Source organism: Sinocyclocheilus anshuiensis, unplaced genomic scaffold (assembly GCF_001515605.1).
Source record: "Sinocyclocheilus anshuiensis isolate Anshui unplaced genomic scaffold, SAMN03320099.WGS_v1.1 scaffold1541, whole genome shotgun sequence".
In the NCBI taxonomy this organism is placed as follows: Eukaryota; Metazoa; Chordata; class Actinopteri; order Cypriniformes; family Cyprinidae; genus Sinocyclocheilus; species Sinocyclocheilus anshuiensis.
This window is the reverse complement of record NW_015540952.1, coordinates 399,973-426,399: the sequence shown is the minus strand read 5'-3', so window position 1 is coordinate 426,399 and position 26,427 is coordinate 399,973. Positions and strand designations below refer to the sequence as shown.

The 26,427-nt window shown below is 36.4% G+C and overlaps 1 protein-coding gene across 1 annotated transcript in view; it reads left to right on the top strand.

Moving 5' to 3' along the window:
* Window positions 1-26,427, top strand: part of atrnl1b (attractin-like 1b) — a 115,493-nt gene that overhangs the window by 56,201 nt on the left and 32,865 nt on the right. The window contains exons 18-25 of the mRNA XM_016488138.1: window positions 942-1,160; window positions 1,902-2,039; window positions 4,112-4,205; window positions 10,228-10,280; window positions 13,299-13,393; window positions 13,756-13,834; window positions 15,646-15,803; window positions 23,291-23,352. Coding sequence (XP_016343624.1) covers window positions 942-1,160; window positions 1,902-2,039; window positions 4,112-4,205; window positions 10,228-10,280; window positions 13,299-13,393; window positions 13,756-13,834; window positions 15,646-15,803; window positions 23,291-23,352 — 898 coding nt within the window. The remainder of the gene's footprint in view (window positions 1-941; window positions 1,161-1,901; window positions 2,040-4,111; window positions 4,206-10,227; window positions 10,281-13,298; window positions 13,394-13,755; window positions 13,835-15,645; window positions 15,804-23,290; window positions 23,353-26,427) is intronic.

Genomic DNA, 26,427 nt, shown 5'->3' with positions numbered 1-26,427 from the left:
ACAAATTTGTTAAAATTTCCAAAGGGTGCCGCGACTAAAAAAAGGTTGGGAAACACTGACTTAACGTTTCAACTGCTCCACCATAAGCCTCGTCCTGTGTCGGTACCATTTTAAAGATCTATTTCTGCTTCTGCTAGGTTTTTTTCCCCCTCTGTTTTTCTTCTTTTTCTCTTAAGGGGCTTTGTCTGGAGCATGGCTGGATTAGTTTGATTCACACTTGTGAAGGTGTGCGGTTTTTTTTTAGGTGGCAGTGATTTGTACTGGCATGTGGGGAGCTTGTGTGTGTCGACGACCCCCATATTGTTAACAGTCTGATAAATTCGATCTTAAATCTGGCGGCTGATTTATGTCTGTGAACACGTGGGCCTTCACTATTTTGAATCAGAAGAAATGTATTTTTATTCCCAGAGTTGTCTCATCTGTTTTCCATGCCTAACCCATCTAGACATCTCCTCACCCCTAAACAAATGATTTTTATTGCATGCCGAATCAAATCATATGGTGCTGTTGAGAATCTGTCAGCTCCTGCAGCTGAGAATCCATGAACTCCTGCCAGCATAATGACTAACATTGTGCTTTTTCACTGTTATTGCTGCCATCATGTTGACCCTGAATACACTCTGTCTGTAAAGCTTATTGTTGTGAGGACTGAGATCCTAAGAGATGTGATTTGACTGCCGGAGAGGTGGATCAAACCGAAAGAGGCTGACGCATATGGCTCTGATGTGCTTTTTGGGAGAGTGGACTTTCTGGTGGTATTTGAGAGCATATTACTTAGTCAGTGGAGTGATATGCCCCATGAGAGCTTGAAAAAGTCTTAAGAGTTTTAAGTCTTGTCTTAAAATGTCTTTATGTCTTTGTTGTTTCTCATTGTTTATTTCTCAGAATCTGCTGCCTTTTTTCTCTTCTGCCTATCATCTCTCTCTTTTCTGTCATTGCAGCTCAGAACTGCTCTGGTTTGCGTACATGTGGTCTGTGTCTGGAGCAGCCTGACTGCGGCTGGTGTGGGGACCCTAGTAACACCGGCCGAGGGCAGTGCATGGAGGGTTCATATCGCGGACCCATGAAGAGCCCCTCCAGACACCGTCAAGACATGGTGCTGGAGACGGGGCTCTGCCCAAAAGAACGGGGCTTTGAGTGGGCCTTCATCCAGTGCCCTGGTGAGAACCACCCAAGTTCAGACAATCACATGCACACTTGACCTTTAAAGAGCAAATTTGTTACACCGGGGTTTTTTTAAACTGCTGGCCGGGGATCCCCTGGGGGCACAAAGAGGTGCAAGGTGATCTGAAAAAAAAAAAACTGATGGGAAAATATTGTATTTTAAGGGCTTTAATAGTTAACATATATATTTAAGAAATTAATTATATTTATTGTGACAGTAAATGATAAGTGATAAATTTACTGTTTTAAGACTGATCAGAAGTAGTGAGAATAATTGTGATAATTTTATTGACAGCCGTAGTTTTTAACAGTAATAAAAAACAAACACACACACACACACACACATATATATATATATAGTTTCTTTGGTATAAACTACTATTCAAAAGTTTATGAGATTTTTTAAAAGAAATTACTTTTTTACAGTAAGGATGATTCCAATTGATCAAAAGTTACTGTTATATTTTGTTGTCTTTACAGTATCACTCTTAATATTTTTCCACAATATAGATGGGATTTTCAATATGAAAATATATAGCTGGTTTCATGTTTTAGGAAAGGGATCCCTCACTAGGGGATCATTGTATTTGAGGGTTTTTGGCATCAAAAGTTTGAATATCCTTTAGTTTTCAATTCTTTAGTTTATATAACACTGTGAGTCATCTCTGACATCAAAGTTTGTAAAAAAATAAAAAAAGAAGAAAATTCCAAACTGACAACCAACTTTTATTTCCCAGCATGCCAGTGCAATGGCCACAGCACATGTGTGAACGTCAGTGTGTGCGAGCAGTGTCGTAACCTCACCACTGGCCTTCACTGCGAAACATGCTTGCCTGGATACCATGGAGACCCAACCAATGGCGGAAAGTGCCAAGGTGAGAATATTTGCACCTGCTACTAACAGAGCATTTTGATATACCATTTGGCTTAGTAATGGAGAAAAGAGCACACTGGGAAATGAGTGTTGAGGTCATAGAGGTGGTTGTGCTGCCAGAGGAGAGGGGTAAGATCACACATAGACATGCACTCACATTTTTTCTCTTTTGCCCTGGAGAATGTCGGTTTACAGCACTGGCCTATGATTCCAGGTGAAACAGGATATGTTGTCATAGACCATTATGTTCACAGATATGGGAGAACTCCCCCACCAGGAGTTTAAAACTAAGAGCTAGTGATCACAAAATGTGTGTTATTTTAAACATTATAAAAGTGTGGTCCTAAGAGGTCTTATGTTTTATTTACAACATATTTTTGTATGTAAATGGATTTGTTCCTCAGTGTTTTTGTGAAATTTTACCCAAGGCCACTTCTACTTTAATACTTGATGACACATCAGTTCTGAAACTGCTCCCTGCAAACATTAGACACTATCATATTTCCCATATTCTTGAGAAATATGATATTCATATTCCTTCTTAAAAGCGGACCAGCTCACAAAAGACGTTCATATGCACATCAGCATAGACCTTTGATATACGACCTACAGGATGCTGGGATTTAGAGACAGCATAGTCTCTGTCATGCATGTTTAGCACAGCGGACAAAAGCCTGTCAGAGCCCAATGATCTGGAGCCATGTTAGTGCAGTGTGAAGAGCCTGTGTAGAATTGAAGCTTATTTTAGAAATAATTATAGTCCACTGCTCAAAAAAGGAAAATGGATTTCAGTACAGATAAAAGACTGTGGCACTTAAAGCAGGTGTTTTTGTCCATAGCAAAAATCTTCTGAACGCAATTTAACCTGTTTTGCAGAGTTTCAGAACTGGTGATCTTGAAGTGAGTCATGTAATAAGAAATTACATTTTCCTCATGCTTTGAAATAACAGTTAATTGAAACCCTTATTTCAAAACTTTCTCCCAAGTCCAAAAAGACCAATTTCATCCAAAATTTCATCCAGATTCTACAAATACACTAACACAACAACTCCCACATCAATGCCAGTAATGCTAATATGGAGTTCAGCAACATGGTCTGCTCAGCCATGGTGATGTTTCATATGACCACTTTACTCATTAAAAATATATGTTTGTATAGACCGTATTATTCACAAGTTCAGGGTCAGTATGAGAAATGTTTATAAAAGTGTCTTTTAAATGTATTGTAAGATGTTTTAATGTTTTTGAAAGAAGTCTTCTTTCAAAAACATTAAAAGATCTCACTGACCCTAAACTTTTGAACAGTAGTCTATAACATAAAATATATGCAAAAATATATATTTTATATAATATATACAAATATATATTTGCAAGTAAATTTATGAAATTGAATTTAAATGTGTAAATCTGTTATTTAAATAAATCTATTTCAAACTATTGTTATTTTATTATATTTTAGTTTCTGCTCTGCCACGATTATGTAATAGTTTTATTTTCGAGTGCACATAGAATGAAGAGAATTTACCGTTATGTTTGTTCATTGACCTCTGTTGTTAAGGTTTGTAATTTATTATTTTGATTTCCATCATTGATGTTGCCTAGGGACCGTAACGTGATGTTCTTATTTCATCTAATGCAGCAAAACTCACTTCTCTGTGAAGAAAATCTGAGAACAGAAAGGGACCACCTATGGCTATGAGCTAATCTCACTGTTTTTGTCAGCCTGTTTGACCTGAAGTATAGGTCCAACTGATGTACTGAAAACTGAAGAGACTGAATTGAATTTGAATGTTTGAGTCAATTAAGTCGTTTGTATTTGTATTTATTTGTAGATAAAAAGAGCTCATTCCTTATTGAAATTTCTTTTGAAATTTAATTTCTTTAAATTGCAGTATGTGCAGTTTTCATTAATTAAATATTTAAGCTACTGTGTTCGTAGATCAGTCTTGTACTTCTCTGTGTTTCTGTTCTCACACAATGTGTTTCTGTCTTTCCTTCCCCCTTCTATCTCTCTCCATATATTTATCGTCCCCCCATTTTTGTCCGGTTCCCCCACACTTTTTTGTTTTTCAGCCTGTAAATGTAATGGCCATGCCAACGTGTGCCAGGTGCTGACGGGCAAATGCTTCTGCACCACCAAGGGTATCAAAGGCGACCAATGCCAGCTGTAAGTACCTCTACTGCATACAAACATTAATTATCTTAATAAGGACATACCAAGACTTTTATTTTAAAACATTTTAAATAAATATAATTTTTTTTAATAGAATAAATACTTAAGAAAAACATTAATATACTTATTCAATAAATAATATTATAATTTTTTATTGCAATTTATTTATTTATTTTAACCCCAATTGACATTGTCCCTGAATCTTTCGAAAGTATAGTTAATACCTACACACCCCATTAATCATTAAGCCTCCTGCATTCCATTTAGCTTGACTATGTGTCCTCACAATTTTGCCTAAAGCTGACCTGCAGACGCAGCATATTTTGTCTGCGTGTGTGCACACACTTTAATAGCACTAATGGAGGTGGAAGTGAGGGAGTGTGCTGGTGTGTGTTTGCGACTATTAGAGAGACCATTCCTCTTTGAGAATAATGAAACTCGAGCGTTTCACTCACTGCATTGTTATATGTGCATGCAGAAATTCTAAAGAGTGGGTTGACCAGTCATGCTTATTTAGGAGATGTGGGTGCGAACTGAATTTCCCACTCAGATACTTCAGTCACAGAAACAGAAGCCGGTGAGCAGCTTGAAATCTGGGCTGCTATGTTGCATTCAGAGCTGCAGCAGAGGATGGTAGCTCCTTTGTTGTGCTCTTTTAAGAGCAAATGCTTTGTTATAGGCTGACGTGTAACTCTGGGATATGAAGTGTTTTATGACAGGAAACAGGAAACTGTGTCCTTTGTCCCTGCAGGTCTCTTTTCACATTGTATTTTTTGGCACCACAGTGCATTTTCATCATAAACATAGCGACAGCTGTACACCGTAGTAAGGTAATGACTCAGGAGGAGAAGGCATCATAGAAAGCATTGTGCACTTAATTTTTTACTTTGCTTTACTGGTACCATTGTTAATACCGTAACTGATTGACGTTCGGTTCCATTCGGTTTCCATTAATGTTTCTTGCAAAATGTTTCTTCCATGCAAAAATACTCTGGCAGTATATTGTGCACTGCAACATTACAGTTAAATCTACTACGCAAAAACATATGCAATATGTCCAGTATAGTTCAATTCCCAAAAAATTGATTCTTATAAACAGGTTCTTTTTAGTGAATTAAAAGCATAGTGACAAGTGTAGTCCGATTTCTGAACACGTGACTCTTATGAGCTCATTATTTACTGAATCAAAAACATTGAGTGTGACCAGAGTAGTCCAATTACAGAAAAGGGTAGTTGACTCTTATGAGCTCAGTTTTATTAGTGAATCAGAAACATTATTATCAAGATTATTAACAAGATTATCTCCAGTGTTTAATTCCTGAACAATTGACACTTATGAGTGAGTAGTTCTTTTTAGTGAATCAAAAGAGTTTGACTAGTGTAGTTCAATTCCTGAACTAGTGACTCTTATGAGTTGGATCTTTTTCGTAAATCAAAAACATAGAAAGTGACCAGTGTAGTTTTGAATCCTGAACAAGTGACTCTTATGAGTTGGCTCTTTTTAGTGAATTATAAACATAGAGTGTGACCAGTGTATCCAGATTCCTGGATGAGTGACTCTTATTAGGTAATAGTTATTTTTAGTGAATCAAAAACGTAGTGTGTGACTAGTGTAGTCCAATTCCTAAAAAAGCAGCTCTTATGAGTTGGTTCTTTTTAGTAAATCAGAAACATAGTGTGTGACCAGTGTAGAGTAATTCCCGAACAAGTGACAAGTGATGATTTCTCTCTCTCGCACGCACTTTTGTTGTTATTTCATTATGTGAGTGTGCGTGCCGGTAGATGCTTGTTTTTAATTGTGTGTAACCCAATCAGGCCAAGCCAGGTCCATTGATGATGTATTCAAGCGTGTCTTCATCACAAGGACAAATGAGTGCACAGGCAGCAAGTTGAGACGGCCGTTACTGCTTCCTGTTTATTCCTCTCCTTCCCACTCTGTTCTCTCTCTCCTTCATTACTCAGAGCGGACAGATGCCATTGCCCATCCTACATAACGAGGTCCGTAATGAAGCACCAGGACCATTTTTGTCACGCACAAATACTATCACACTCAAAATGGTTGATTAAAGACCTGATGTGCTGCAGTGATCGCTCGCTGACCCCCTTTTAGTGAGCTGACAGTGAAAGAGCAATTCAAAGTTTCCTTTCACAGTCCTGAGCGGGACTTCAGAGCATAGAGAACACGTCACTCTCCTTTGCGATCAGACAGCAGCTCACCAAGAGATATTTGAAAAGATACACATGATTAAAGAAAGAAAATTGATACAATTTGAAGCATGCTTGATTACTGTAGAGTCTATCATCATCATGATGGAGTGTCATGGAGTGTGTTGTGTGTGTTGCGGCACTCCAGGTGTGACCCAAATGGGGATCAAATTATGGCACTACAGACAGAGAGTGCATTAAAGCATGCACAGCATGTCTGTGCGCTCTCACTGGAGATTAAATTAAGATACTGAGAGTAAGAGTGCATTATGTTTCACCGCCCTCACGGAGTACATTGTGTGTATGTGGGCATGAACGCTGGAAACCTCTCCTTCTGATTTGCAGTGTATGGGTGAGAGAGAATAGTCATTTCTGAAATGTCATCCAGATTAAAGGCTAGGGGACTGATATGTAGAGGTTTTAAAATGCCTGTGGTGCAGTTTGTCCTGTGTCCTGTGGTAAAAGTGTACTCTACCTTGTCCTCTCATATTTATCACCAACTCTCAGAAAAAAATATGAATGCTTCGGATCCCTGCAAGCTAAGGGCAAAGATATTTACAGTATGAGATGGAGGTCTGTGTATGTTTGACTGTGAGAATGGTGTACTTTAGAAGGTGTACTTAAAAGGTAAACATGTTTTTGTTGGGGTTTTTTTTCCATTGTTTTATTATCACATGGCTGGGAGTCGATCCAGATTGCCCGATTTAATTTGCTTCACCAATCAAAATTGCTCCCAAATAAATAAACTGCTAAATAAGTGGGTCATAAGTATGGAAGCCCATTTCAGCCATGTAAGAAAAAAAAATAATGCTTTGATAAATCATAATTATAAAAACATTTTATATTTATGACATAAAAGTCAAAATTATGGCATACTAAGTCATACTAATTATGTGATATAAAAAATGGAATTAAAATAAAAACAGACAAAAAACATAACTGACATAAATTGATATTATATAAGATAAAACGTTATGAAAAAATTAAAATGATGACAAAAATTACTTTTATAATTATGAGATAAAAAGTTGCAGTTATGATATGCTAAGTCATAATTATAAGGGAAAAAGTCATTAACAACTTTGTCATAATTATGGCTTTTAATGTGGTAATTATGACACTTTTTAATGTGCTTAAATTTGACTTTTTATCATAATTATGATTTACCAAAGCACTTGGTAAAAAGCACAAAACTCAAAATGGACTAAGAGTTACATGATTTGTTTGTGAATCAGATTGTTTGATTTTGCATGTAACTTGTGAGGAAAATAGAAAACGCATGTTGTGCATATTTTATTGCATCACATACAATACAAACCCTAAAGCCACATTTGGCTGGACTGCACAATTGTAATTAATTTGCATAATTACATAAAGTATTTTTCTGGCTGTAATGCATGCGAACTAGGAGCACTGTGTTAGATTAGCTCCAAAGTAACTAGAACAGAGCCCGGCATTCTGCATTAACTAAAACATAGTTTCATTTACTTGTTAAAAGCAGCTTTAATGATTAATCGCATTTGCACTTCAGACACATTTACAGGACAATGGTGTGAATTGAAAGTGAATTGCCTCTGTAGAAAATAAGTGGCGAAATTGTTGTGGGGAGAGGGAGTGAGCGAGCTGTGCTCTCAAATGAATGCAGACTCTAATTGGACCGTCAGTTCCTGGCTCAGAAGACCAACAGGATGTGTAATCTGCTTAGGCTGGTGGAGAGCTGGGCCGACAGCGTTGTGTTAATTGTTTAGCGTGTTTGAGATTGAGGTAGAGGAAGCTTTGGGCTGTTTCCTGGCGCTCTCTAATGAAGCTGAGGAAATAAAAGACCCCGACAACAGAGTGGAATTACATAATCTGCCTTAGTATGGAAAGGGACAAAGATACAGCAGGCACCACACAAATTCAACACACTTACACAACAATATTCTGCGTGCACAGCGCGCACATAGAGACAAATGAATGCAGACTCTAATTGGACCGTCAGTTTCTGGCTCAGAAGAGCAACAGGATGTATAATCTGCTTAGGCTGGTGGAGAGCTGGGCCGACAGCGCTGTGTTAATTGTTTAGCGTGTTTGAGATTGAGGTAGAGGAAGCTTTGGGCTGTTTCCTGGCGCTCTCTAATGAAGCTGAGGAAATAAAAGACCCCGACAACAGAGTGGAATTACATAATCTGCCTTAGTATGGAAAGGGACAAAGATACAGCAGGCACCACACAAATTCAACACACTTACACAACAATATTCTGCGTGCACAGCGCGCACATAGAGAGCCACATCTGACAAAGTGTGACCCCGAATGGAGCTCTCTTTCACGCCGCCTTGTGCTTGAATGAGCAAATACACCTTGCCGATTTGAACATTCAAAAGATTTTAAAGCATTCAAGCACAAGAAGACGTGAATAACAACTCCATTCAGTGTGTTTTGTGCACGCAGACATCAGGCAACGCGCGAGTCCTGAATTTAGTTTTTTCCACGTCTTCTTGCGCTTGAACAGACAAATACATACAAAAGTATGTGAAAATACCCATCTTAGCGAGTATCCTCAAAAACAGTCGGTTATGTCTTAAGTGAACTTAAAAAGATGAGAATTGGATGTATATTATATTGGATTAATGCATTGTCTCTTAAAGTGACCGTGCCTCATTTACCAGCTGCTGTTGGTGTCCTTAATGTTAATTAAGTATTAATCTATATTTAATTTATACAGTGAAGAATATGCAATGTTATTTTGCACTTGATTATTCATTTCTGTACCTGAACACATACAAACCTAAAGCACCGTTTAATTTGTATCTTTGTTCTATTTATTTGTGCTGTTGCTTGTAATTTGTTCATTTGTTCTTATTTACTAACTGTTACTAACTAATGTTTGAACTTTATATTTGTTATGTTAATAGTTTTTGCTGTGGTAACGAAACTGGATTCAAGAATTGTAAAATTTAACTGGTATTAAAAATGTTGGTATCATATAAGCTTATTTATTAGAATACAAGATAACAGTGGTCAAAAACAACTATTACAACAACTATTTTAATTTTTGTGGCAGGCCCAGTGAAAATGTTGGCAGGGCAAGTAAAAATTTGAACCACTGGCCTGACCGGGCCAGTAGAAAAAATCCTTTAGCGTTGAGCCCTAGTAGGGCAGGGACTTGGTTCAATGCATCAGTTATTAATTGTTTTTTTTAGATGTGGGCATTACAGATAAATGGGAGGTTGAATGATTGGAGAAGTCCTGCATACATCAGCAGAGAGATGTCTGGTTATGACATTTTGATTAAGGCCAAAAATTTTCTTAAAAATGAAACTTGCATGGATGCATTATTCACATTAAGACCTATCAATATAAATAGGATATGGATAGAGTACATTTTATTTAATGCCAACTTAAACATCACAGATTTAATATTTAACAAAGTTATTCAGCATTTGCAAAAGAACATATTTACAAAATAAGCTATGCGGTTAGTTGTCTATTTGGTCATTAGGAAGGAAACAGATGTTCATATGCACTTGTACATGGACATGCAATATATATATATATATATATATATAAAAAACAAATGTACAGATAAAAACTACTAAAAATATTAAACCCTAAAAAAAACCTAGTAAATTAAACCTAGCAAAACATCTTGATCTTTATTTTATTTCTTTATTCTTTATTCTTCTTCTTTTTTCTTTTTTAATTAACAACCTTTTTGTTTTCTTGATCCACAGTCCATTTATTTTTTATGTTTAATAATTATTATGACAACTGCATGTTCAGATTCATTACTGATGTACGTCATCTAAATTGTTTTTTGTCCCTCTGCAGTTGTGACTCAGAAAACCGTTACCTTGGCAACCCCCTCAGAGGAACCTGTTACTGTGAGTATGCTCTATTTGAGCTCTGACCTTAAAGTAATCCTGTTGTACCTTGAAAATTCATCTGACTCTGCAGACACTTTCAAACTCAGAGGCTGTCTGCCATTTAATGAAATTAGACTCAGGGGACTTAAGATGCTGGGAAACCTGGACGAAAGTTGCCATGGGCTGATGCACAACCACACAACAAGATAAAAGCTGTGGATGAGACTTTCTTATTTGGCAGAAATCAAAAAGTAGAGTTAGATCTCTTGAACATCTCGGAAGATCTGCAGCAAACCATGTTGAAGTCTGATTGTGTGTGCAGGGCTCAAATGCACAGCACTAGGGGGCAGTCATGTATATCAGAAACAGCGTATTCTCTGGGTATACATCTGTGTTCCTCTCTTTCACTTATTTTTTTTTTTGCAGTTATTATCAGCAGTCATCATGGAGTCTGAAAATGCAGTCAGTAGCGTTTAGGACATCAAATTTCACTCCGTTTGCAAATCCCGCCAACATTATCCCCATTGTCATCAATCAGGATTAAATAAAGCCTTCAATTTATCAAACAATTTCCATCCAATCCGTTCCCTCTGCGTCTGTTAGATGAGGCGCTTGTACTCGCAGGCTTCCGGCCCAATTGCTATTTAGAAGAAAATGTATTTTCTCAAATAGTGTCCTGTAGGGAGAAGTGTTGCTGGAGAGTGGGCCGCAGGCGACGATATAAGACTGGTGAGAGTGTCAAACCGTTAGAGTGAGTAAGCAAATGATTCGATCTAATTAAAGACACGAGCAGAAGTTTGGTAGACTTGGATCCAGTAGGCAGTGTGAGCTTTCTCACACTCCCTTGTGCATTTCCGGAGACAGCACTAGCAAGTAGCAAGCGTGCTCAGTGTGTTCTGTCAGTGTTACTTGACTCACCATCAAAGATTGATCCTGTAAAAATAGACTTCTTGGTCATGCTAAATTTTCTCAGATTGGTTTACACTCTCACTCTGACCAGCCCTCCATGTATTTGCAGTGTAACTGCAGTGGGGAGTGTCTTTAATGACCTGAATGGAGTTCATTGCTCTGGTTTCTGTTGCGTTGTTATGTTGAAATGGAAATTTAATGTTTCCATTTTATCATTACAATGTTCTACCTTAGTTGATTCAGTAGATTCAGATTCATTTGTCTACTCTAGGACACTTCATTAAATGCACAAGCGAGAGATTTGTTCTTGTTGCTGTCAGAAGCAACCACAAGCCATTTTTGCATTTTGTTTGTTACCATTTATAGACATTTCAAAACACAATTTTAAAACAAAAAAGGAAATTAATATTATTCAACAAGAATGCATTAAATTGATCAAAGTGACCGTAAAATATTCTTAATGTTCATAAAAGAATCCTGAAAAAAAGATAACTATTTCCACAGAACTATTATGCAGCACAACTGTTTTTAATATATATATATTTTTTTATTATAAGAAATGTTTCTCTATCATTGTTATATATAACATTTTACATTACATTTTCATTTTAAAAGTCACAATATTTGTGTTTTTACTGTATTTTTGATCAAATAAATGCAACTTTGGTAAGGATAAGAAACTTCTTTCACTCAAAAATTAAACTGCTGTCATCATTTAGCTACTCTTATGTCATTTTCAAACCTGTATGAATTTATTTTTTCTGTTGAATATAAAAGAAGATATTTTGAGAAGATAACCAATGTTAACCAAAACTGTTTGGTTACCAACATTCTTAAAATTATCTTCATTTAGTTTCTACAGAAGAAAGTCAGTTATACTGGTTTGGAACAACATGAGGGTGAGTGATTACAGCAGTTTCATTTTTGCTCAGACTATCCCTTTAGATGTGTGTTTGAGAGAATGAATTCTAGATTGTAGCAACAGTCAGACAGGAGAATGATCACAAAATTGGTGCACATAGTCTATGATTAGTTGTGTAAGGTCTTACACAATAGTTGAGAACATGACAGAGAACACAAAACTTAAAGTTTTTGATGCATGCGGGATGACAAGCTTATCTCTTGGCCTAAAATGTTATATTCCAAGTTTTTTATATTTTCATTTAATAACTTACAACTTTATGGCTGATATCCCTCTCAGAACAGCTGTCTGACTCATGAAACTCACTGACATTCACTTTTCTGTTTCATCGTTGAAAAAAAAATCCAGCATATATCACCATAATGGTTTAAGAGCAAGCTGGGGGATGGTTCAAGTTTTGTCACCAGTAGATAGTTGCATCTGAAACTAATTTTAAAAGTGACACCGTTCCTTCTGGAAGGATGATTTAAAAGAAAGAAAAGATCAGCACTATTCAGTGTCTGAAAGTTACATGATCTTTGGAGCAAAAATAAAGGAAATGAGTGAATCTATGTTGCTTCAATGTCACATCTGAATTGATTAAAAGCTTATAAAAACATCTTTCGAGTTGATGGGGAGTGAAAGAGATGTTTACAATACCATATTGTGATTCACACAAACAGCTGTTTTCTGGGAGATGCCTGTGGCAGCATTCAGTCATTTAACAGCCCAGGAGTTAAGAAAACAATCCAGACATATCTTTGTCTTTGAAATTATGCTTTAAAGAGATGCTAAGACCTTGAAAAAGAATCAACTTACTGCACCTTAGGATCTTCCTTAGAAAATGGTCAAAAATTGGGAATTTAATGTTTAGTCTTAAACTTTTAAACCTTTAGGCCTAGTTCTGGTTAATGATAAGTTCTTTTATGTAACTAAGAAGCGTAGATTTCAAATACTTGTAGTTCAAATACTTAATCAGAGTGCATGCTTATTAAAGCAACGACACACTCAGAAAGGAGGTATTAATTTAGTGCAATTAAAGTGACTGATGATTCATGTAGCTCTTCAAAGTAGCCGTCTTATTATTGTAAGAGTGAATGTGTACCACTTTTTCGTGATGTTTTTTAAATGGAAACCTTCAACCATTAACATGACAGAGAATTGCATGGTGTGGTTCATGATGGTGTAAAATGTGATGATTAATAATAGGGTTTTGATCTGAACAGATAACTTGCTGATTGATTACCAGTTCACCTTCAGTCTGCTTCAAGAAGATGACCAGCACTACACTGCCATTAACTTCATGGCCACTCCCGAACAGGTCAGTCACAATCTACTTATCTGAGAACAGAAGCAGCTGAATGGTTTGACCACCTTGTGATGATCATAGAGAAGTCTTCTGTTCACCAGTTAGACAACATAAATTTCATAAAAGGCATAGTTCACCCTAAAATGAAAAATGTACCCCCCTCATCGTTTATTATGACTTTCTTCTGTGGACCAAAAAGAGAGAGATTTACTAATTTTTCTGCTTTCCAATGCTGACTACCTTTTTGTGTCAGATAGTCAGATGTATTTTGTGTCAAAGTATTTTTAACGTTACACCTACATTGCCGTATGGAAGTCATACTGAAAATAATTCTTTTGCAGACATCAACTTTGTTTTCTGTTTCCATTTTGTAGACCAGTAAGAACTTGGACATGTCCATCAATGCATCAAACAATTTCAATCTGAACATCACTTGGTCAGTGGGGTCAACAGGTACTGATTACTCTTTCCTAAAGATTATTCTTCAGTCAAATATTTGCCTCTGTTTTGTTGTATTATAGTTCTTGTTTTTGTAGTCGTAAACTAACATGTTTGTTGAGCAGATCTTCTTTTTTACATTCATGCATTCGAAAACAGGTTGACAGTACAAGGATGCAGTGTCTCGAGACACATTTTTTTTTAAAAGACCTATTGTTAACTTAGAGCATTTCAACAACATACTCAAAAAAAAAAAAACAGAAGACACATTTCAATACACAATTTTCAAGAGCTTTTACAGTGTAAACTGTCAGCATAAGTAAAGCATCACTGTTAAAAAATAACTAAAAACAATACAAGAAAAAAGTTATATCGTTCAAAAGTTTGGGGTTTGTAAGATAAAAAAAAACCCGAATACTTTTATTCTGCAAGGACGTATAAAATTGATCAAATAACAGTAAAGACATTTTTCATGCTCTAAAAAGATTTCTTTCAAATAAATGCTGTTCTTTTGAATTTTCTGTTCATCAAAAAAATACATAGTTTAGGTGCTGCTGAAAATTCAGTTTTGCTGTCACAGGAAAAAAAACATTCTAATACATATAACAATAGAAAACATTTTTATATAAAATTTTATTTTAATAATATTTCACAATTTTACTGTAGTTTTTGATCAAATAAATGCAGCCTTGGTAAGAAAAAGAGACAGCAAAAAAATCTTACCAACACTAAAGTTTTGAATGCTGGTGTAAACAAGTCAACACTGCTAATCAGTTAGGTGTGCGTAATTGACCGTAGTGATGCATTCTGCGTTAACATGATGCCATAATGTATCTGACACATAGATGCTAATGCATTCCTTGTTTGACCGTAGTGTGATCCTGGGTGTGTTGGGTATTTTACAATAGGCAGACACTCAAGGACGTCGCCATTATCCTCTATTGTTTATTTATGAAATCACCTTTTCGTCCAAATAGTCACCAGACAATTTTTTTTATGTGACTTTGACATTCACGCTCTTCTTTAACAGGTTCACTCCTCTCCTTCTCGACCTCCTGGCTCCCCTCATTTAATATTTGGAGTGGTGTCTTTCTGTTTAAAGACACTCTCCCCAGAGAAAGGCTTCTAACAATAGTCTAGCGTGCGGCTCTGAATTCTAGGGCTGCGGCGTCTTCAGGAGCACTGAACGATTTCAATTAAGATAAACATTGCCAAGTAGTGGCATTTGGGTTGTCATTTTGAGGGCTTTGTTTCATAGTGCTGGTTTGGAATGACGATTGGTGGGACTTAAGTGTTTCAGTCGAGGACTTCAGAAAAGTTTAAAAAGTCCTGATAAAATAGGACAAAGGCCGCTTTTCTTTTCAGCTTCTCCAAGTCATTTTGTGTTAAATTATGGTTTTATACCATGTTAAAAATAGATAATGAAATTTTCACACTGAGAGGTTGATTTAAAACTAATTTTCTCCATGAATAAAAAACATCAACAAACAGCTAAAGTGTATGCGGTCAGCCTTGTTGATTACTGGTGCAATTCATTGCATTTGCATTGCTCTCAATCGCCCTTATTTAATAGCTCAGAAAGCATTAAGTGGTGGTCACACTACATTTTAAGCATGCATCAATTTTCAGACCGAACAATAAATATAGAAAATATTTGATGTCTTGCTCCTGTTTTGAATAAGTATTCAGAACCACCAACATGCCGAGGTCACTCTGTGACCCTTTATGGTCAATTCCTTAATTAAGAGAAGTTATGAGGTGCATCAAATTCCATTTCTGATTGCCTCCTTTATATCTGAATTAATCTCATTCTTTTCTCTTTACAGCTGGAACCATCTCTGGGGAAGAGATCCCTATCGTGTCCAAGACCAACATCAAAGAGTACAGAGACAGTTTCTCTTGTGAGAAATTCAGTTTTCACAGCAATCCTAACATCACTTTCTATGTATACGTCAGCAACTTCTCATGGCCAATCAAAATACAGGTGAGGACACGTTTTGACTTGTTTGGCTTCTACTGAATACAGTTTAGGAGCCATTGTTCACATGTTTCAGTATGTTAAGCTGTTTTTTAGTTTTTGGTAAAGCAGGGAACTTCCATCTCCTTTGTGAAATGGAAATCCACAAAAACAAATGTTTCTGAAAAGATCCAATGATATGGAAATCAATTATTCAGTTATGCACTGGGATATGTTTGCATCTTATGGTCCATAAAATTAAATCAGCTCTTAAGTGGCAATGTGTTACGTTGCCAGGTGCCTAGACGACTGACATAGAATGACATTGTTGGAGTAATGTGCAGACCCATGATATCTGTCATGGAAAAACATTTATGTTGAATCTCCACTGGGGTACATTACTCTTATTTTGAGCGATGTTTGCACTCTTTATTGCCTGCAATCAAACAGAAAGAGAGATATACATGCGATTGCACAGGTAGTTTGATTTTAGAAGGAAGAAAAATATCTTGTCAAGATGAACTTCTAGCCTCTATTTATCTGCATCCATTTAAAACCTATAGTCATTCAAATTGGGTCTTTTATGTGTTCCTTAAAATGGCAACTATACACTACTATTGAAAAGTTTGGGGTCAGTAAGTTTATTTTTAAAATAAATTAATACTTTTATTTAGCAAGAATGTGTTAAATTGATCAAAAGTGACAGAAAAAAGTATTTATAATGATTTCTTCTTTCAAAAGCATAAAAAGAATTCTTATCATCCCCAGACTTTTGAATGATAGTGTGGCATGAATGACCAGAATCACTGTAGCGGTTTGAGACCATTGAGACTTGAGGTTTATGCGTGTGCTGGAAGCTTTAGGAAATGTGCCGCAACAGAGTCTTATCCACCCTTACAGTCCCCTCCCTTTCTCTGTCTTCTGAACACTGCTCTGAGTGTACCGCCCAAGGCTCGATGACATCAGCACTGCATTATATGGTTGTATGGCTGGCTCTAATCAAGATCTTGCAGTGGAACATTTAGATCCTCAGCTTTGTGGATGTGGACCAGACATAGATGTGATCTGGCACAATGAACTCGCACCTCAGCTGTGACTCTGGTTTTAACAACATTATTCCAGTGTGAAATGTCATCGCTTAGACTTGTTAGACTCGGACACCATCACAGAACATATGTAACTTAACCATTACCTTTCATTGAGCTGTTCTTAGATTCTAAAGAAGTGAAGTGTTTCTGAATTCTGGGGCAATATGTATGATGTAGTATTATAGTATTAACAGTAACAGTATTATAGTATGCGTTAATATTTTGAATTAGCTTTTATTTTTGTTTTTTTTATTGTTTTTATTTTTCATTTTTTGTATGTTTTTCAGTTTTAGTAGTTTTTGTTTTGATTTAGCTTTTGTTTTTATAGTTAACATTTGAGTAATTTTAGTACATAAACTTTTTATTTTAGTTAGTTGTCAAGGTAATATCTTTACATTTTTTTTAAGTTTATGTTTTTCAGCCAATATTTATATTTTATTTTATTTTTATTTCAATTAACAAAAATTATTTTAATAGTTTTAGCTAACAATAACAACATTGTTTGGGATTGAACTAACTGACCTACCTGGCTACCAATATCTATACATTTATAGAATCAGAAACAGAATCAGAAAGAGCTTTATTGCCAAGTATGTTTGGAATTTGTAACATACAAGGAATTTGTTCTGGTGACAGAAGGGTTGGAGCTAATATTGATTAGGGTTGGAGCTAAATTCTGCAGGACAGTATAGTTAACATTTGAGTAATTTTAGTACATAAACTTTTTATTTTAGTTAGTTGTCAAGGTAATATCTTTACATTTTTTTTAAGTTTATGTTTTTCAGCCAATATTTATATTTTATTTTATTTTTATTTCAATTAACAAAAATTATTTTAATAGTTTTAGCTAACAATAACAACATTGTTTGGGATTGAACTAACTGACCTACCTGGCTACCAATATCTATACATTTATAGAATCAGAAACAGAATCAGAAAGAGCTTTATTGCCAAGTATGTTTGCACATACAAGGAATTTGTTCTGGTGACAGAAGGGTTGGAGCTAATATTGATTAGGGTTGGAGCTAAACTCTGCAGGACAGTGGCCCTCCAGGACCGAAGTTGCCCATCCCTGTTGTAGAGGGAGAAGTGCAGTGGGGAGAGCACACACCCCTGGGGGGCGCCACTGCTGATGGTGCGGCTGTTTGACATAAATTTCCCCAGTCTCACTAGCTGTTGCCTATCTGTCAGAAAGCTGGTGATCCATTGGCAGATAGAGCTAGGAACAGATAAGCTGGGTTAGTTTGGTCTGGAGGAGTGCTGGGATGATTATATTGAAAGCCAAGCTGAAGTCCACAAACAGGATCCTCTCATTAGTCCCTGGTTTGTCTAAATGTTGTAGGATATAATGCAGTCCCATGTTGACTACATCATCCACAGACCTGTTTGCTCGATAAGCAAACCGCAGGGGGTCCAGCAAGGGTCCAGTGATGTCCTTCAGATAAGCCAACACCAGTCTCTCAAATTACTTCATGACCACAGATGTTATGGCAACAGGTCTGTAATCATCAAGTCTTGTGATTTTGAGTTTCTTTGGAATGGTGATGATGGTGGAGCGTTTGAAGAAGGAAGGGTCTTCACACAGCTCCAGAAGATCTGTCAAAAGATGGAGGCCAGCTGGTCAGCACAGGTTTTCAGACAGGATGGTGAAACACCGTCTGGGTCTGGTGCTTCTCTTCTGTTTCCTGAAGAGCTGACGCACATCATCTTCACTGACCCAAAGTGCAGGAGGGGGAGAGGGGGGTTGCTGGAGGTGTTAATGTTTGTGGTGGTAATGGTCAGAGTGGGTATGGGGTGTGAGACCGGGAGTTTCAAATCTGCAGTAAAACTCATTCAGGTCTTCAGCAAGTTGTTGATTTGTCTTAGTGCTGGGGGATGGTGTCTTGTAGTTTGTGATGTCTTTCAGTCCTTTCCACAGTGAAGCAGGGTCATTGGCTGAAAACTGGTTGTCCAGCTTTTTAGAGTAGCTCCTCTTAGCCACTCTGGTCTCCTTTGTCAGTGTGTTCCTGGCCTGATTGTACAAGATTCTGTCCCCACTCCTGTAGGCATCCTCTTCGTCCTGACAGTGCTGTCTTGAGTTTTGCTGTGAATCATGGTTTGTCATTGTTGTATGTTAAATAAGTCTTGGTAGGAATGCACATATCCTCACAGAAACTGATGTATGATGTTGCAGTCTCTGTGAGTTCGTCCAGATCAGTGGCAGCAGCTTCAAAAACACTCCAAACAGTGCAGTCTAAGCAGGCTTGTAAATCCCGCTCTGCTTCATTAGTCCACCTTTTTACAGTCCTTATTGCAGGTTTAGTTGATTTCAGTTTCTGCCTGTAGGTTGGTATAAGATGAACCAAACCGTGATCAGAGAGCCCTGTTGGGCATTATTTTACAAAAAGTCCAGCTGATTGGATATTGTCCCACCAACTTTTCAAAAAATGAATACATTTACATTTATTTGTAAATAAATCAGTAAATCAAAAATCAATTAAAATCAGTCTGTATGTCCCTAAAGCGTGATAAAGCATTGTGTATGACATTATATAGATTTAAAAATCTTTAGGGAAGGTAGTTTAGCTAACTTTGCTGGTGGTGGCACATTACAGTTTTCATTATGATAGACTAACCACAACTGATTTTGTACAGAATATTACTTGTACATTAAATAAAAAGAAAATTATGTAATTTGCTGATAGATAGATAGAAAGTGCAGGCATATTAGTCTATATGCTTATGTCACTGGTAGTTGGTGCACACTGGGTAACGTCTGCTCCCCCTGTCCCCTGATGTCTTTCCCTAAATGACCAGTCTCTGAAGGAAAAAGTAATAACCTTCTATATTGGTAATAAAATATATTACACAAAATATGATAAACACCTAGAGCAACCCTTTAGAGGGTTCGATGTTGAACAGGTTTTCTGTGCCTAGTGAAGCTATTTATTAAAAAATGCACCACAATAAAGGAAGATTTCATCTGGTCGTTATCCATATGGTTTATAAAGATAACCACCACAAATCCTCTCAACCTTTCTGTCGTTCATTACCGTTCGCCAGCTGTGCACCGAGACGCTCAGATACAGCACGTAATTTGTTGTTGGGACTGTCTCCAACAGCGAGAATACACCTAATATTGATCTGCATTCATTCCTCTGTTCCTCTATCACATATAAGATGAGTTCCTCTGATAAGGTTCATTTATTTACTTTGGTCTCGCAGACCTTCATCTCAGTTGAGCTGTGTTCAAGCAGTAATAGTTTTCTATTAGATTTCCCAAAAGCAGAGTCAGTTATTTACCATGGCGATGCATCATTAAATCAAATGGACCCCATGACACGGTGAGCTCGCGCTCCACTGATGTTTATGATCAGAAAGTGTGATCAGCATTTATTAGCTTACCGAGGAAATTGGGACTGTGAATCTATGCACATATGAAGCCCCTGACCCCTCTGAAAGCGTCAGATATTAGATATGGAGAATTGAAGTGCTCTCATTGTGCAGGAAACCCAATATGACAAAACATTACTGCTGTCTCACTGTCTCATGGGTCAGGGTGAGGTCAGCCACTATGAACAAGATAAATAATCCATTTCAGGCATGCATGTGGAAGCTTTTTACTTTAATGCTACAATCCATAAATAAAACTGTTTTGTGAACATAGTTAAATTGACCAAAAATTAAGCCTTCCGAACCAAAAATAATTTATTCGAATGGATTTGTTGTAGTGCTGTTGTGTAAATTTAAGTTAACTTTGTTATGGTTAATAGATGCAAGGCCTGAGCGAAATTTGAACTTAGGTTGTCTGCAATCGCTTACACACCACCATTCACAGTTTATGCTACTCTGATTCACACTGCTTTTCAATTTATTATCCAAAAATGAATAATAACAATTATTGTGGCGATGATGGTAATGATGATTATTATTATTACTATTATTACATGTATATTAAAATATGAGTATATTTTATATATAAAAAAAATATTATATATACATATTATATACATATTATAAACTTTGTGTATATATTATTATTATGTTCATTATTGCACATATTAAAATATAAATGTGTTATATTTTATTTTAATATAATTTTATATATATTAAAACATAATTATGTAATATATATATATATATAATGTAATATAATTATCATTATAATTATTATTACTTTTTGGAATATAAATTAAAAAAAGATGTATTATTATTATTATTATTATTATTATTATTATCATCCCCATCATCATCATAGAATATGACTTTAGATTTGGACACATATGAATGAAGGTAGAACACAGAGCTGCTTGATGTTCCCTTGGTAGTTTCCTCTCTCCACTTTATATTTGTGTCTCATTAGGGAAATTTTCCTGACAGTCCTCTCCAGATCTCAGATGCTTTGTTAGTGGTTATTCATTCCATGGCATGATGAGCAATTCCTACCAATTTATACAATGATCTAATGAATGATAATTAATTAAAATAAGAATGACTGTGATAAAGGGATTCTTTCAGCTGGAGGATCAAGACTCATTTATAGTCACATTCATGTTATTGGTAGATTTTTTTTGTCTGATAACGTGCTTAAAAAGATAATGTATTGAATTAAAGCTCAAATTTGACTGAAAGCTGATGTAGGGTGGAATAGGTTGATATGAAATTTTCTAAAAGTTAAAAATGACTTGAGTTGCAGCATTATGAATGCACTGCAGAGTCATGAAGATATTGTTTGTAGACCAACAAGGGCAGAATTTATTCTAGCGTTCTAGCTGTAGGAGACTTAGAACCTGTTTTTGTCACTATACTGACCTGTTTGTCAAGTGCCATTATAACACACTCATACAGTAGATGTAAAAATTGTTACTGAATTTGTTTTAATTAATGCAAATACTTGAATTTACTGTTAATTATTTTATACGTATTCTATATGTTTGCATGTGATTTACAATGTCTGAATGACCTTATTTAGTAGAGTTAACACCTTGTCCACGTGGTGCTTCCAAAGCGTTATTTATGGCACAACAAGGTATGGTCTCACTGGGAGCAGTGACTTAACCGGGCACATGTGGGGGCTGCACAACTGCTCTTTTCAATCCCAGCATCTTGCTTGCTTGTCTTTGGGCACAAAAATGGTTCAGCCCTAATGGAGTGTTAAAGCTTTCTCCAGCTCTGTCTTTAGCCCTAGCCGTGTTCCTGTGACAACGGCTTAATGAAATGAATGGGCTTTCCAAAGGACCTGCTCCGCTCTGCCGTTGTTGCATTATTCATCTGGTGAGTCAGGGTGACTTACAGATTCGTACATTTAGAACATTAATCCATTTATTTTTGCTGGGTATTTATCCAAGTTATTTTCCTTGCCTTACGGGGTGCTGGGGAACACACTTTCTTGACACCGTGAACACTTGAACAACTTTTCAAAAGTGTGTTGATGCTTAGTTAATGGCCCTGCAGTATTCACTGCCAAACCCATGATGTCTCATTCAAACAAAGTGTCTTCTGGAGCTTGGCCAAAAATGTAGCTTGTCATCTGAGTCATGGAGCATATCGATATGAAATCTCTGAATAAACATAATTGACTGAATGGATTTGAGTGGCCAGAATAATATCTCAGGAGAGGCGTAAGCAGCACAAAACATATTCTGGCCCCACTTTATATTAGTTGTCTTTAACTACTATGTATGTACATCCAAATAACAGTCCCCATTGACTTCCATAGTATGAAAAAAGCACTATGTAAGTCAATGGGGACCAGCAACTGAAGGTGAACTATCACTTTAAGGCTCTGATATACTTCAAGCGACATCAAAGAACAAACTGGTATGACGTCATTTCAAATCAGACCAAAACGAAATTTGGTTATGACCAGACCACTGGTCATCTTAAAGCTGCCCTAAAAGGGGCGGCAGTTCGCTCAAAAAATGAAACTTTATTTACTCTGCTCATGTTGTTCCAAACTTGTATGACTTTGTGTTGCGGAACACATGAGGATGAATCAATGATGACAGAATTGTGGGGTGAAATATCCTTTTAATCCCTTTGTGCAAAAATGCAGCCAATTTGAATTTGCAATTACAGACTTTTATCCAAAAGTGCCATTTTGTCTCTTCCTAGCCATGTTGAGCTACACCTGTCCATTTAAGTCTAAGGTAAACCACAATCCCAGAAGGCAGACATTTGGCATGTGTGTAATGCTTGAGGGATGTCAGCTCAGGTAACCATGAACAACCATTATTGCCTCCATTTAACAATTAGAGGGGATGAGGAAAAAGAAAAAAATTACGTACGTGATGGCCCCTCAAGCAAAAAAAATGTGTTATGACATTATCTCTTGTGAAGGACCCTAGCCGCAAGCAAAGGTCTTCATCATCTTTTCATGTAAAGAGCTGTTCTTTGGTAACCTGTCACCCCATCATTTATCTCACTTTTGCTTTTGTCCCCTCACAGATCGCCTTCTCTCAGCACAACAGCATTATGGACCTGGTGCAGTTCTTTGTGACGTTTTTCAGGCGAGTGCTTGTGCCTTCTTTGTTCTCTCCGCCATTTCAAAGGTGTGATGTAACACAGAAGTTGATCCTGATGGCATCTTTCAGCTGTTAAGCCTGTCTCATGTCTCATGCCTTTTCCTTATGCTCATAATGTATATTAGTTGTTTCTTTACCTCAAAAATATTGCATGTAGTAACAAGTAATTTGATATTTAGGAAACAGCTGAAGTTGATTTGAAGTGGTTCAGCTTGACATTTAAAGGATTAGTTCACTTCCAGAATAAAAATGTCTTGATAATTTACTCACCCACATGTCATCCAAGTTGTTCATGCCTTTCTGTCTTCAGTCGCAAGGAAATTAAGGTTTCTGAGGAAAACATTCCAGGATTTTTCTCCATATAATGGACTTCAATGGTGGCCAACAGGTTGAAGGTCCAAATTGCAGTTTCAGTGTAGCTTCAAAGGACTCTATGTATATACTTTTTAGCCACAAATGCAGTAGTTTTACTTGTAAGGCATAGCTCACCCAAACATGAAAATCATTTACTAACCCTCATGTCATTCCAAACCTATATGCCAGCTGCTCTTTACCGTACAGTTACTGTTTATGGAGACTTAAGATTTTAGTCTTCAAAAAAGCCTCACAAGTATCTTAAAGTATCATAAAAAAATAGTCCATATGACTTGTTCAGTATATTCCAAGGCTTGAAGAAATGTGATACCAAAGCAGGGTGAAATTTAAGTTCACTGAAGCTCTTTTTGGCACTATGGAAAAATGTCTGATTTGGGAACAAATACTTGTTGAGAGTCAAATATTTTCAAAAAAAAATTTATCCAGTTCACAAAACAGGTTTAAATGTTGTTTTGACTCATGGAGTAGATGAAAAAACAATCAAGTTGTATGGACCTCATTTATGGTGTTTGCGTCTGTTGAGAGTCAGATATTTTGAATACGTTTTTGATTCGTTCACGAAACTGGTTTAAATGTTTTCTTGACTCATGGAGGGAAAGATTAATTAATGACTTAAATTTCAGTTTGGTTCTCATATAAAGCTGTCATATGACTTCAGAAAACTCAGAATATAGTGCACAAGTCCTATGAACCACTGGTGCTTTTGTGTCTTTTTTGAAACTTGAAAACTTTCAGCACCTTTAAATTGTAATTGCATACAACCAGCACTTTTCTTGGAAACAATAAAAATAAAACCAGCACTTTCTTCAGAATTTCTCCTTTTGAGTAGCACAGCAGAAATTAATTCATATGGGAATGGAACAAATTGAGGGTGAGAAAACAATGACAGCATTTTTGATTTTGGCTGCACAATATGAGACAAAACACAAATGAAAATGAACTGTTGGTGTTGTGAGCAACTTGCTACTACGCAATGCTTCATGCAAAACTGCTCTGCCCTTTCATCTCTACGAGGTGTCATTGCCACAAGGTAGATCTGTCATCCTGATTTGTTAATTTCTGTGCAATTTTTTGATTTGTCAATAAATGCACACCTGTTCCCATTATGTCTTATTAGATTTAGTTATAAAGGGTGTCTTTCTCTTTCCGAATGGTCAATCTCTTGGTGCTGCCACTGCACACTCTGGTGCTTGTCCTGGATTAGACAGCCCCTCTGGAAGCTGGTGTCAAATGCTGATGCACTCCGACACGGGGTCAATTTGTGTTCCAACAAGTCATGTTATACAGCTCACATGTTTCTGACTGCCTGGCAATCAGTTTAACTAGTTCACTTCAAGCTGGCCTTAGTGTGTGTAGTCATCAACACTGGCAGCACAAGCACACTGGCTTTAATCCATTACTTCACAGAAATTAGGAAATGTTTGGAATAGAAGCTTGGCATTTCATTCTAGCAGTTCACTTCGAGTCTGCTAAATTCAAACTTGCCTTCAGAAGCACCTTCAAAGCATCCATTCACCAACATTATTCAAATATAAGTGAAGAAAGAACACGGTCTTTTCAGATGAATGAGAAACTGTCAGGTGTTGAAAACCGTTCTGTCATCTGGGAAGTTCACATGCTATTGTGTGTATGATGTTCATGCATCATACAGGAAATTGTACCTTCAGCATACCTTCCCTTGACGTCTAGAAACAATAGGTGAGAAGAAGCGTACAGTTGATTTCAAATGCTTCAGTGGATGCGTAGTTGGCAGATTACTTGTTTTAACCCTGTGAATTGCTGTGCCATGACAAGGTGTGGTACAACTGTCAAATAGGATAAACTGCCAAACAATGATTTTTTTTTTTTTTTTTAAAGCATTCATCCATAGTGTTCACCCCCACATACACCACCATTCAAAACTTTGAAGGCTGAACTATATATGTATATATTATATAATATATAGTATATATAGTTATTATTTTTTTTTTTTTTTTTTTTAAAGCATTCATCCATAGTGTTCACCCCCACATACACCACCATTCAAAACTTTGAAGGCTGAACTATATATGTATATATTATATAATATATAGTATATAATAAAAAAATATATATATATAAATAAATATATAAAAAAAAGAAACTGGTCAAAAGTGACAGTAAATACATTTAGAATTCTGCAAAATATTTATATTTCAAATAAATAATATGTATTCATTTCTATTCTATTTCCAAGATTCCTGAAAATAAAATCAGTTTCCAAAAAATGTTAAGGAGCACAACCATTTTCAACATTAGTAATAACAAATGTATCTTGAGCACCAAATCAGAATGCTAAAGGATTATGTGACACTCAAGACTGAAATAATGGCTCCTGAAAATTCAGCTTTGCCATCACAGGAATAAATTACGTTTTAAAATATATTAAAATAGAAAACGTGAAAATTGTGATAGTATTTCAAAATATTGCTAATTTTACTATTTTTTTTATCAAATAAATGTACCCTAAAGCCCCGTTCACACCAAGAACAATAACTATAAAGATAACTATAAAGATAACGATATTAGCGTCCACACCAGCAAACGATATCGTCTGTTTATTCTAAGCGCACATGCGTCTGCCGCTTTCAAATTCTTGAGCTCATTACAGCAGGATGGATTCTGATTGGCTGTCAGTGTTTTATCGTTCATCAGCTGGAAAAAAAC